The 12,898-nt window shown below is 35.0% G+C and overlaps 1 protein-coding gene across 1 annotated transcript in view; it reads left to right on the forward strand.

Moving 5' to 3' along the window:
- The window catches only part of VPS13B (vacuolar protein sorting 13 homolog B), a 431,388-nt gene that overhangs the window by 244,116 nt on the left and 174,374 nt on the right, over positions 1-12,898 (forward strand). The window contains exons 26-29 of the mRNA XM_005423449.3: positions 2,305-2,476; positions 3,552-3,666; positions 6,264-6,405; positions 8,150-8,558. Coding sequence (XP_005423506.1) covers positions 2,305-2,476; positions 3,552-3,666; positions 6,264-6,405; positions 8,150-8,558 — 838 coding nt within the window. The remainder of the gene's footprint in view (positions 1-2,304; positions 2,477-3,551; positions 3,667-6,263; positions 6,406-8,149; positions 8,559-12,898) is intronic.

The raw sequence follows: 12,898 nt of genomic DNA on the forward strand, positions 1-12,898 counted from the left end.
TTTTTTTTTTTTTTTTTTGCCTCATTTTGTTGGGTGCCATATGTTCAATGTGCCACTCCAGTTTGGGAGCTAGATGCATCATAGTGAAATGAGCTATCTGATGTTTCTCCATTGACATGTCCTGCTGTGGCAGGCATTAAATATTATTAGATACACAGCAGGAGGCAGGTCCTGCTATATTTAATAATTAAATTTGCAGGCAGTGTAAGAGTAAAACAGAAGAGGAAGAGTAAACAAACACTAAAAGCAAGAGGGTGATGCTAAGTCCATGACTTGGAGAGATATTTCAGGTGGGATTGTGTGAGGAAATTAGTTCACTTAGAATGTGATAGGGAGCAAATGCTTTTTGGACCTCAGGAGTCTAACAGTTTTTCCAGAGATGATCACCTATGGCCCTTCAGGTAATCTGTTCAGAGCTGTAAGCAACCATGCCTTATATAAGATAAATAAAAATAAATAGAAATATACTTGGTTTTATTCATGCATTTTGATTCATGCTCCACTGTCACTATAGATGATTGAAGGTAAACTGGATCTTAATTTTCATTGCATCACATCATATTACATCTGTTAAGCTGGTGCAGATATTATAGTCTCATGTTTAGGTGTTATTTTCTTGAAACATGCACTGGTTAGTTGGACAAGCTTTCCCTTCTCATACGAATGAGTATCTGGAATGGTAAGTTCTTTGAGTCAGCTATTGACAACGTAGATGGTTTCTTCCTAATTGTAGTATCACTGGGCTTTTCACGGTAAAGGTTCCTGCATGCTGATAAAGTCCCTTTGCTGTTTCTGTGTCCTCTTAGAGTTTAGGAAACCTATAATTAAAATGTAGGCCTGAGTTGAATGAAAATGTGATTTGTCATCATAAATGTTTCCATGTGAGCTATGTCATTAGGTTTGGGCTAGGTTCTACCCATCCAGAAAATAGATTGCTAACAGAACTTCCATACTTGCATTTTCCAGCCTTGGGCTGCAGAATGAGGCAAGTACTGTCAGACTTTAATTTTGCTACTGAAGGTGAGCTTTCCTGAACATCTGAAATTGAAATGAATTCTGAATCTTGCCTGACAGATTAAAATGGTTTCAGTCCAATTGTAGTGCTTCCTGTGTAGATCTGCCTTCTGGGTGTCTTCCATAGAAATAATCTTGGCTTTTAATTATATAAATCTCAAACATGTTGTTCATCATATTTTATAATGCCTAATCCCACAAACCTTTAATGAAAGATAAGACTTTGGGTGTTTATTGGTCTGTTAATCTTAGAAACAGCTTGGTCTTAGTGGATCAAAGTGACTAAACCTTTTTCCTTTGTGCTTGAATGAAGAAAATTTACAACACATGGTGGAGTTGCAAGTGGCGATGCTTCTGGATATTCAGGAGCTTCTGGATGACATTAGTGACTTAAGTGTCTCTTGCATTCAGTTTAATAGGCTATAAACACTGGGGGCTGATGAGCAGTTATATGTTTGTCCTTTGGCTAGTAAATATTATCAGAACAGGCCTGCATTGCTCTAATAAGCCCACATAACAGAATTTTCAGTCATTTGTCATCATCTTCTTTCATTTGTCATCATCTTCTCCTAAAACATTAATCTTTGTGTCTTCTTTATTGAGCCCTTAACATTTTAGGGAAGACACGGAGATAACTGACGGCACAGAAGCTTCCACAAGCTCATTTGTCAACATTTCGTGCATTTAAGAATATTACAAGTGACAGTCATTTTTTAAACAGAAGTATTTAGAAAGTGGCAAATAAAATATTGCCAAGCCTTACAGAAAGCTATTATTTTCTGAAATCTTTTTTCCAAAATTACAGGGAAGCACGTACAAGGGGGGGAAAACAACGCAGTGTGTACATAGTGTAGGGGTTATGGCCTTGCTGAGTGGCTCTTCATTTGGTGCTTCCAGTGACTCTTCCTTCATTGCCTTTCAGATATGTGCAAGCCTCCATATCCCTTTTGCTATTGCATCTCCAAATATTCCTATTAGCCTTTGTTTTAAATTGATGATAGTGTTTCCATAGTGTAGCATTAATAAGGCAAGTATGCTATGCCAAGAAGACCTGTCATAAAACCTTACAGTTTTACCATTCAGTCTTTGCCATAGTCTGTTATCTCTACCAGAGAAAAATACTTGGTTTGTCTTTTCCTGGTGTTACAAATGGCTTAATTCAAATATACTAGTTGGGAATCTGTGTTCCTATAGTTTGTGCATCCATATCAGTTGAGATAGAAAAAAAAACCCCAGAAGTGGTGAAAAGCAATACTTCTTTTTTCCTCAACTATTGCTTTTGTTTTGTAGGGTGATTCTCTTCAGGGTGGTGATGATTCTCCATTCTCAGACTCCATTACATTGGAACAAACAACAAGTAATATTGGAGTTTCAAGTGGACGTGTCAGCCTATGGATGCAGTGGATGTTGCCAAAAATTACTGTAAAATTGTTTGCTCCTGATCCTAGAAATAATGGCACAGGTATTTTGCATTTTTCTACCTAATATACTATTTAAAATTCCATTTGAATTCCTGATGTACTCTTTTAAATAGCACGCCCTATTTTACAGCACAGTATTATCTATTCAGAGCTTGTATCAACATTACTGAACACTATAACACAGAAATAATGGGTTGGAGCTGTATTTTATATAACAGCAACAAAATGTAGTTGAGTTACTGCATGCAAATTAGAATTCAGTGTTGTTCTTTGACGTAAACTTTCCCCTCCATGTTGACAGATTATTAAGTTAAATTGGAAATAAGTTATTTAATTTCTGTAGAGTGCTGCATTTATTGCCTTAGAACCAATCATGCTTCATTTTGATATGATTTAGTCATATATTTTGTGTATGTCCATATATAGTCCATTCTTGTTTAATTATGGTAATTTCAAATTTCAGTTTAATATAATCACCATAATATAATTATTAAAGTCAAAGGAAGTTTAATAAAGGGTTCAGAGGAGAAGTTTCAACTTCTGTGTTAAAAAGTAAAATATGTGTTGTGCACAGCTTATCTTTTTTTCTCTTTGAAATGTAGTTGAATTATCATGCAACAGCAATTGTTCGAAAGAAACTCAGATTCCATAAACTGCAGGACTTCAATTTTTTTCTAGGAAATACTGCTGCTTAGCTATTAACATTATTGCCCATAGAAATGTGAAAAAATAAAGTGACTCATTTTTAAGGCTAGTTTTCAAGAAATTTACTTGAACCTTTGATTTTAAAAAAGCTGATTGCACAAGAGAAAGGAAAATTTAGAATAATTAGAGTCAATATCTTGGCAAATATTTTCTTCTTTTTTTTCCCCCCTAGGAATTATGCTATAAGTACCTAAACTAGAAACACCTTATATATATTTCTCAATATATTTGTATAGAAAGGTTTGGATTCTAGTGTGGCGCTTGAATCAAAAAGTGCTTTATGAGAAAACTCTGAGTAGAAATAGCATCATCCTATTTACAAAATGTAGCATCTCAGATATATTTCTTGTTTAAAATCCTTCAAGTTTCAGATTATTAACTAATAATTTTTATTTTCTTTGACTATTGCAGAAGTCTGTATTGTCAGTGAATTAGAGGATCTCAGTGCCTCAGTGGATATGCAGGATGTCTATACCAAAATCAAATGTAAAATAGAAAGCTTCAATATTGACCATTACAGAAACAGGTAATTCCTGCGAGTTGTGATGCTTTGATTTCAGGCTGAAAGACAAAGGCAGGTGGTGTTTTGGTTTTTTTCCTTCTTAATTCTTATTTTAAGGTAGATACTCAATTTAAGTTAAATTATCTTAACCTTTTAAGTAATAAAAATCACAATTGTGTTTCCTCAGAATCACATCTTATTCAAAGAAATACATAGATATCATTGCAAATTTAGGAGAGTGGTTTTTTCACACTTACTGCTCTCTTGATCCATTAAAAGAAAATAATTAAGTTTAGCTTAACTTTAGAATGGGAAATTCCTGAAATATTGGTTCATGGTGTGTTAGAAAGTGCCATTATTTAATGCTTTATGCTATGTTACTCTTGCATGCTGAAGAGAAACAAATCAGTTTTTCAGAAACATCTGTTGCTGTGGCAAAGCAGCAGTTAATGTAATGAAGAGAGCTGAGCTGATGGTCTCTGCTGTGTCACATGGCACAGTGTTGTACAGACACCTGAGTAAAACTTCAGTAATTAATCTCAAGCAGTGCATCATCAATACTGTGTGTATTCAGTCTGCCTTCCCACTCTACAAGTCCTGTTGTCTGGATAATTTGCTGCACCAAGGTGACTGTCACTTGACACCCAGGCACACAGCTCTGTAGAATGGCATGTGCCATCTTCTAGTTTGTGTTGGCCATGAGCACACCAGTCTTGACAGGAGAGCCTGTGCAGGCTTTGATCAATTAGGGTAGTATTTGCCATTAGAGATCAACAAATTCCATTAGGAATTAAGAGATTAAGAGAAAATAGAATAGTTATGTTCTCTTTGAGTGGAAAAACATAGTTAAACGCTTCAGCATGGATGTTGGCATTGAAAATAACTAAAATATTTAGGAGCATAAATTGTTTTGACTCGGGAACCAATGTCTGAAAGGTCTTATTAAATACTTATTATTCCCTGTGTACAATAGGAAGGAGAGTTCGTATTAACTTAGCAACGTTACCATCGTTTCTTTATGATTTTATTCCTGATGAGTTATCTTAAAAATTATTTTGATTCCTTTCTGTTTACCTGCATTACAAATGCAGTTATTGTTTGTATATAATATATTATATCTACTAATTAAAATTTGGTTTTTTTAAAAATCTTTTAAAATCATGTCACCATGCAGGAGTGCTGAGCATGTTCTGGGGGGCATCAGGCACAGCATCACCAGCTGGGCAAGGGAGGGGATTGTCCTCCCCTGCTCTGCCCTGGGCGGCCTCACCTTGAGTATTGTGTGAAGTTTTGAGCACCACAATACAAGAAAGTTATTAAACTACTAGAGAGCATCCAAAGGAGGGCAACAAAGAGGGTGAAGGGCCTTGAAGGGAAGCCATGTGAGCAGCATCTGAGGTCACTTGCTCTGTTCAGCCTGGAGAAGAGGACACTGAGGGGAGACCTCATTGCTGTCTACAACTTCCTCATGAGGGGAAGAGGAGGGGCAGATCTGATCTTGCCTCTCTGGTGACCAGTGACAGGACCAGGGGGAACAGAATGAAGCTGTGCCAGGGGAGATTTAAGTTGGATATCAAAAAAGGATTCTTCACCCAGAGGCTGCTTGGTCACTGGAACAGCTCCCCAGGGAAGTGGCCGCAGCACTAAGCCTGACAGGGTTGAAGAAGCATTTGGACATCTTGAGGACATGGTGTGGCTCCTGGGGATGGTGCTGAGCAGGGCCGTGAGTTGGACTCGATGATCCTTGTGGGTCCCTTCCAACCTAAGATATTCTATGACTCTGTGAAATCCCAAAAGATATTTGAAATATCTTAACAAACTTTAGAGGAAACAAACAAGCAAAAAAAAATCCATAAGAAACCCCAACAAACTCAAAACTAACTCCACTTGACAAAATTGTCACTGTGCTCATTTATATTTTCTAATCTATTTGGAGTACCTTTCCCATGTGCAAATCTCTGTGGACTAAAACTAAAGGAGAGAATAGATAAGGTGAACTTTCTGTCTTCCAGGCCAGGGGGAGATTGGCAGTCAGAACATTTTGAAGGAATTTTTCTACAATGCAGAGAAAAACTTTTGGTGAGATTTCTGTAGTAAACTAAGGTGCTTACCTGAATAACTCTTCTTTAGCAAATCACTTCATTCTCCTCTGTGTTGAAAAGAATGGTTACAAGAACTGTACAAGGCACATTTTAACACCTAAAAGCTAACTTTTTTCTAAATAATACCGATTTTGTAACATATGAATACAGATTTGCATTCGCAGTGTCTTTGTTCTTGTAATCTTTCTTCTCCTTGTTCTGTTCAAGCTGTCTGCTGAAAATCCAGGGTAAGTCTCTACACACAAGATTTTACTATACTTTTATTCTCATGTGTCTTGACCTCTTGCTGTAGGTTGTCCTTTCACATAAAATTTTACAGTTACCTTTTTTAATCTCTTTTTTTTTGTTGTTTGATCTGATTGAATTTCAGTTTTCTAGGAAAAGATATGGCATAGGTTTATCTTGCAATTACATCGACACACGCAAGCTGAACGTAAACAATTTTTTTTTGCTTACAGCAACTTTTTTTGTTTCTTGTTTTTTTCTTCCTATCTTCCATGCCTCGTTCATTACCTCAAGCCTTGGGGAAGATTCTTGGTCTCTGGGGCAATATGGAGGTGTGTTCCTTTCCTGTACTGACAAGCTGAACAGACGTACCTTGTTGGTTCGACCTATCAGCAAGCAGGATCCTTTCAGTAACTTCTCTGGCTTCTTTCCTTCTGTAAGAATATTTTTAAAATTTTTGTATACAGAACTTTCACTAATAAATGCCAGCAAAAAAGGAAAAAAAACCTCTTAAATTAATTTCTTGTAGTCTAATTTTTTTTTGTACTGAGTATATTTCTTGGTGATATTGATTATGTAGCATGTGTTATTTCCACCTCATCCTTTAGTAATAGTTGTCATTTTTTAGTAGATAAGGAATGAGGGTTGATGGTTCACAACCTTGTACATAACTGCATACCACTGAAGTCAGTGGGATTCATTTAAATTAGAAGTGAGCACACACAGTGTGTTTGAAGGCCATATATGTAAAAGCCAGTACTAAATGCTACATTTCTTAGTGTAATTCTGATATCTACTTAGGGATTTAAGTACTTGGTATTACTGCACTATACCTTTATGCAGCCTTATAAAATTGCTTCTCTAATTATAATAAAGCAACAATTAATCATTCCATATTTGAGTCTTCCTTTTAAATGCTTGGAAGATTACCAGCTGATTCAGAATACCTCAGTGTGAGATATTTAAGTAATTTTCTTCTTGCCTCTTTATCCTTGAAGAACTTCATGTGTTATGACATTGACCTCTTTATCTGTGGGTCTATGGAATTATTTTATGTTAGTGAAAGTTCTGGATGGTCTGATTTATTCTCATCATGAAAATCAATTGGAAATACTTTCTCTTATTCTGTTTGTTTCAGTTCTTATAGTAAATAAATTTACCAGTTTGTTTTAATTAATTTAATTTTAAAAGCTTCCAGTTTGCAACCATTTAAACTATGTATCCTGTGTATCTAAGAAAGAGATGTTGTACTTCTGCGAACAATGTTTAAATTTTAATAAATTGATTTCTATCAACTTTAACATGCTGAAAGAAGCAGCTACTTGCAAAACATAGTTCCTTTTATTTGTGCTTACATTATTAAAGATGATATTTAAATAATCTTAAAAATTCTGTCAACATGTTTATTACATTGTTAAAATAATGTTTTTTACATTTTTCCATTTATAACAATGACTAAAAAACTTTCAAAGGTAATATGTAATCTCTCCAATCCATCTTGGGGGAGCTAAGGATTTAATTGTCAACTCTAGCAAGACAAATCTGTCTTAAGTAAAGGAATCTGCTATTTTTAAAGTACAACACAATGTCTAATGAAATTATATGCTTTAGTATGTGGCACAGTTATTTTCATTAAATACTCTGAGGTGATGAGGCAAAACCAGTTCAGTACTTTTTAGGTGACTATGAGTGGTGTATACACCAATGTGGAACTGGGATGAAGCTATCTTAGCACCCAAGTGATATTTTAACAGCTACAGTGTCTGCACGTGCAGAAGGAACAATGCAAAGGGAGTGAGATCTACAAATGTTTTAAATGAAGGAGGAATCAAAATACGTAACTGTGTTAAAAAATATCAGAAAGATTTGGTAAATTTAGTTTCTTGAATAAATGAGGGTTTTTTTGACTGATTAGATGTGAGTTTCATGAAACGTAAGTAATTAGAAAAGAATAATATGTTCAGAAGTCTGTGATTTTAGATGACCCAATGCAGAGAAGTATGGACAAACTGTGCATTCAAAAAAATGAAAGGTGTTTTGTTTTTTTTTTACTGTTAAATGACTGTAGAAAGCTACTAAAAAATATAGAATCATAAATAATCAGAAATGTGGTAACTGATGAATGTTGCATGTAGATTTTTGCCGCAGTTTATTTCTTTATTTCTTTTTCCTTGAAACAGACAACTGCAAAACTTTTAGATGGCTCACACCAGCAACATGGATTTCTTTCTCTCACTTATACCAAAGCTGTGACAAAAAATGTCCGGCACAAACTGATATCAAGAAATGAACGAAGAACATTCCATAAGCTGTCAGAAGGTCACACTGATGGTTCTCCTCATTTTCTCCATGAGATCCTTCTCTCTGCTCAGGCCTTTGATGTGGTCCTCTGTTTTCCTTTGCTAAATGCAATTGCAAGCATTTTTCAAGCCAGGTTGCCAAGGAGTCAAAAGGAGAAAAGGAAGTCACCAGGTCAACCAATGCGGACTCACGCTCTGACTTCCCGCAACCTGCCTCTGATTTATATCAACACGGGCGTAATAAGAGTCTTCTTCCCCAAAAATGAGGAAGATCATCATATTGCAGAAGGTACAGTATTTTATTTTAGAGATTTTTTGCTGTTCAGTATTGTAGGCAAATACTTGTAGTTAAATTACTGACCATTGTTTCAGTTTTAAAGGTCAGAGTTAGGAAACGTAACATTCATGCTACTTCTCTGCACATTTGCTCTAAATTTCCTTTTAGCTCTTTATTTGATCCTTGTTTGGTACCTATAGAGTTTGTTTTTAAAATGTGATTATAAAGAATGGTCAAAAATTGTGGAGAGAGAGTTTAACCCAGCTCTGCAATGGTGATTCTGTGTCAGCTTACACAACACTGTGCCGTGTTCCATAGACGCCTGTCCCAGCAGTGGAGTCTAAGCAGGGAGCCTTAGCTCTTGTGGACATTGACAACTGGAAAATCATGTGGTAGTAAAACAACTAGATAGTTTAGTTTGGAAAATACTATTAAAATGTACCTTACGGATGATGCCCAGCAGATGATGCAGTTTAGCATTTTAGTTGAAGCTATTCCAGCTCTCTTGTGCAAGAGGCTTTCAGGTATTTACAGAGTTTGGGTAGTGTAAGATGTTCATAAATAGCTATTTGATTGATGGATAATACTTGTTCTGTAAGATACTGTTTTTCCTTGGTATATAAAAATATGTTTCCATCCCCATTACAGTCTTTATACATAAATTGAGATGCTGATGTTAAAATTAGACCATGTAACAACTAATAGGAGTACATTCACTTCTCACAATTCTTCTAGACATTAAAAAAAAGTTGTGTTTTACTATTATCAAGATATATTTACACAAGTTCAGTAGGTATGGAGCATTTTTTTTTACCATTCTGTAAAACACACAATATAATCCTAAGAGTATAGTCTTTAGATTTTTCTCATAACCTAATTGCAAGAAATGCACGCAGTGAGAATTTACACAGATCATTTTTTTGCCAGCATCCTCTACAATTTTCCAACTGGGATTGCTGAAAACACAGGAAGATAAAATTAGACTAGCTGTTTTGGCAAGAAAGAATTATGATTCTAGTTGGAAGGGAGTTCTAGGGCATGCTGTCAAGGAAATATTTTGTAAAAGTATGTTTTTGTAGCTCTGTAACTGTATACTTCATTAAAAAGAAATTATTAAAAAAACCTTTGTCTTTTTGCTGTTTCTTGCTTAACAATGCCTGCAAGGAACAGAATTGCTATGGTTAATGCCAATGTAGGAAGAAAAACTATGCTTTTAAAGCAAAATGCTAATGATTATCCTAGTTAATAAGAAAGCCAGGTACACCCTTCCACTGGAAAACTCTGAAGTAGCATCACTACAAAAATTGCTACTGTTCTTTCTTTTCTTCTTTCACCCCAGATTTTCCCAAAGTCTCACTTGTTTATAAACATGAAATAAACTGCTTGTCTCTTCTCCTGCTTATTGTCTTCAAGAACAATAGAAATTAGAAACAATAAGGAGCAAGAGTTGAATAAGGCCCACATCTCTGTTGTGTTAGGTCAGAAGAGTCTCATATCTTCTGGAGATACACCTCCATAAGATCTTCATTCATCATTTATTGACTATGAGAGATTTTCAATCCAATAAGATTTGTGTGTTTCAATTTGTCATCGCTGCAGTAAAAGCGGAAAAATTATTTCAGTTTCTCTTCTAGTCAGTTGTCTGCTGTTCATACCCTGTTCATACTGATAGCTACAAAAACTGTCCTTCTCCCAAACTCCACAAGTAATTGTGGCTCTACATGTATAGTTTAAAAAAAAAAAGCAAACCTGTTGTTTACTTGCAGCTTCCACAATGAACTGTGGTAGACAAACACTGAAATAATCAAAATCATGTTTCTTCTTCTGAGGAATTTGCATACATGTGTGCATGACTACACTCACACAATTTTGTAGTATTTTAGTTTCACAGTTTTTGCAGCAGCACCAATTAACATTTCTTTTTGTGGTAGATTTGAGGGCAGCATTCTATCCTTGGCAATAAGCAATGCTGCTTTCTCTGAGTTTGATTTGTTAACACATCAGATGGTGTTTCAAGCTCTGGCCAACAGCCCACACTTACTCAGCCATGAAGTAAAGGTAACTAAATATATGAAAGCAATATATGACAAGTAGGAACAAGAATTACTGCATAGCAGAAGACTATAAGTAAAAATTGTAAATTGCAAAAAACTGAGAAGAAGTTGTAAAGACAGAAAAAATCCACATCTGGCTGGTTTGAGGACAATAGCAACTCTTTCTTGTACGTACTAGGAGCAAAATATCAGGAATCACTATAAAGCACATGATGAATTTGTTGATAGTGAAAAAGAAAAGGCAGCACACTGAATAAATGTATGTCCTGCGTTTGTAGAAGTGATATATTCTTGTCACATGAGCATGACTCTCTACTTTGAAGTCTGTCATAACATATGGTCTGTAACATCCTCCTCACTTACTATTAAAGTTTCAAATCAGTCAGGCTGAGTAAGTTGTGCTCAGAGATCTTGGTCTTCTGAGGCTAATTTTTAACACACCTTGGAAAAACAGATTTTAGACAGCTGAAGGTTTATCTAGTAAAATGAAAAGTGTAATGTTCAAATAAAATTAAGACAAGTAGTTTTATTGTTCTCTCTCGGAGAACATAAAGGAAAAAATATTACATTATTCAGTTAATAAAAAATTACATATTTTTACATGATAATAAATATGGTTTTATGGGAAATTAGATGTTCAAAAAACATCTGATTTCCATTCTTCATTGTGGTTTCAATTCTTAGTTGATAAAACTTTTGCAAAGATTTGATATATTTAGACTTTTCTAGGGAGTTTGACATTTTGTCTCATGGTATTTAATTTAAATACATCCCCATACTCTCTCTGTGGAAATGTTAAATGAATTAAAATGGCTAACCAGGAATCTAAAAAAAACACAAAAACTCATCAATTGGGAATAATAAATGAAATTGGTGTTTAATAGTCTGAAAGTAAATATAAAACCATTGCTGCTATCATCAGCAAATGTTAGAAAGCATTTCCTGAGGCCAAGTATCTGGGTTACTGTGCTTGCATACTGCTTGTAGAAAGTACAGTAAATCTTCTAAAGCTAAAGTTATAAATCAAGAAAGATTTACACAGACTGAGTCTTCAGGACTGGAGAGACTATCCTGGGAAACAGTGGTTGAAACAGCTTGTGGGTCACAGTGGACTGAGGGAAAAGGAATGAGGGAGGTAGCTGTACTTCTGCAAATGGCAGAAGCTGGAATATCATGTCCAATTTGCCTTCTGTTGTAAAACTGGGTATTGATAAAAGTAGAGAGGGTGCTGAAAAGTATCAAAATGTTAAGTGATAGACAAGGAGGCTTAAAAGGAAGGATTAAAAGAGCATAATGTATTTAGCTCAGCAAAAAGATGACTGAAATGAGTGAATAAAACCAAATGAAATTCTGAATAACATCTTCGCACTTGAGTCTGTAAGATTTTCCTAGATTGTACTTATATTGTAAGTATAAAGTAATGCATGTACAGTATTATATTGTAAGTATACTTAAATTGTAACTATGTTTTTAAAATGTAGCAGAGATGTTTTTCCCCTCTAACTTTCCAATATCTGCAATGACTGTGATTGTTTACTACATTACTCCCATATTTTGAAAAGTGTGGTAAATGAATGGAGATATGAATTCATATGATCTTTTAGAAAGCAGCTGATAATATTAATGTCTGTGATTCTTTCTGATTTAAGATTGGCTTATTTATTGACCTACAGTAAACTGTGCACGAAAGGTCCATGCCCAGCCTTGAAAAAATCTCCTAAAATACTTACACAGCAGAGACTGTTATGGGTAGTCCTGTGCTTATTTTGCTTTGCTAAGTGTAAGAGACAAATTAAAATTCTTAGCCTAAGATATATTTTAAGAATCATTTCCCAAGAATAAGGCATCTGCCACCTAATTGAGTTGCAGTTATAATCAGATATTTATTTAATGCCATCACTCTGTTTTCTTATGTGAGTATTGGAAAGCAAATACCCAACACCTAAGTGTACAGTGGCAGTATTCTAGTACTTAGTACAGTGCCTTACTACTTTTTGAAAATATGAGTTCAGATTTAGTAAAAAAATTGAGTTTTTCATCAGCTTAACTCTTGTATCTTATTTCTAGCAACCAAACCATATGTAATTAGTTTTGTTTTGCTTTGGGGGGACTAAAGGATTTGTCTTTATTTTGCAAGTACATGAGGTTCTTTTAAATAGATGGCTTGTGTGCTAATACACTTGTGTATCAGAACTTGTGTTCCCACTTTGCCACATATTTACTGAGGTATCCCCTTCAATAGTTTGAAAATATCATAGAATTTCTGTGATTTCTTAGATCTGTTCAGAAAATACACGT

The sequence above is a fragment of the Geospiza fortis genome, unplaced genomic scaffold (assembly GCF_000277835.1).
Source record: "Geospiza fortis unplaced genomic scaffold, GeoFor_1.0 scaffold200, whole genome shotgun sequence".
NCBI classification, from domain to species: domain Eukaryota; kingdom Metazoa; phylum Chordata; class Aves; order Passeriformes; family Thraupidae; genus Geospiza; species Geospiza fortis.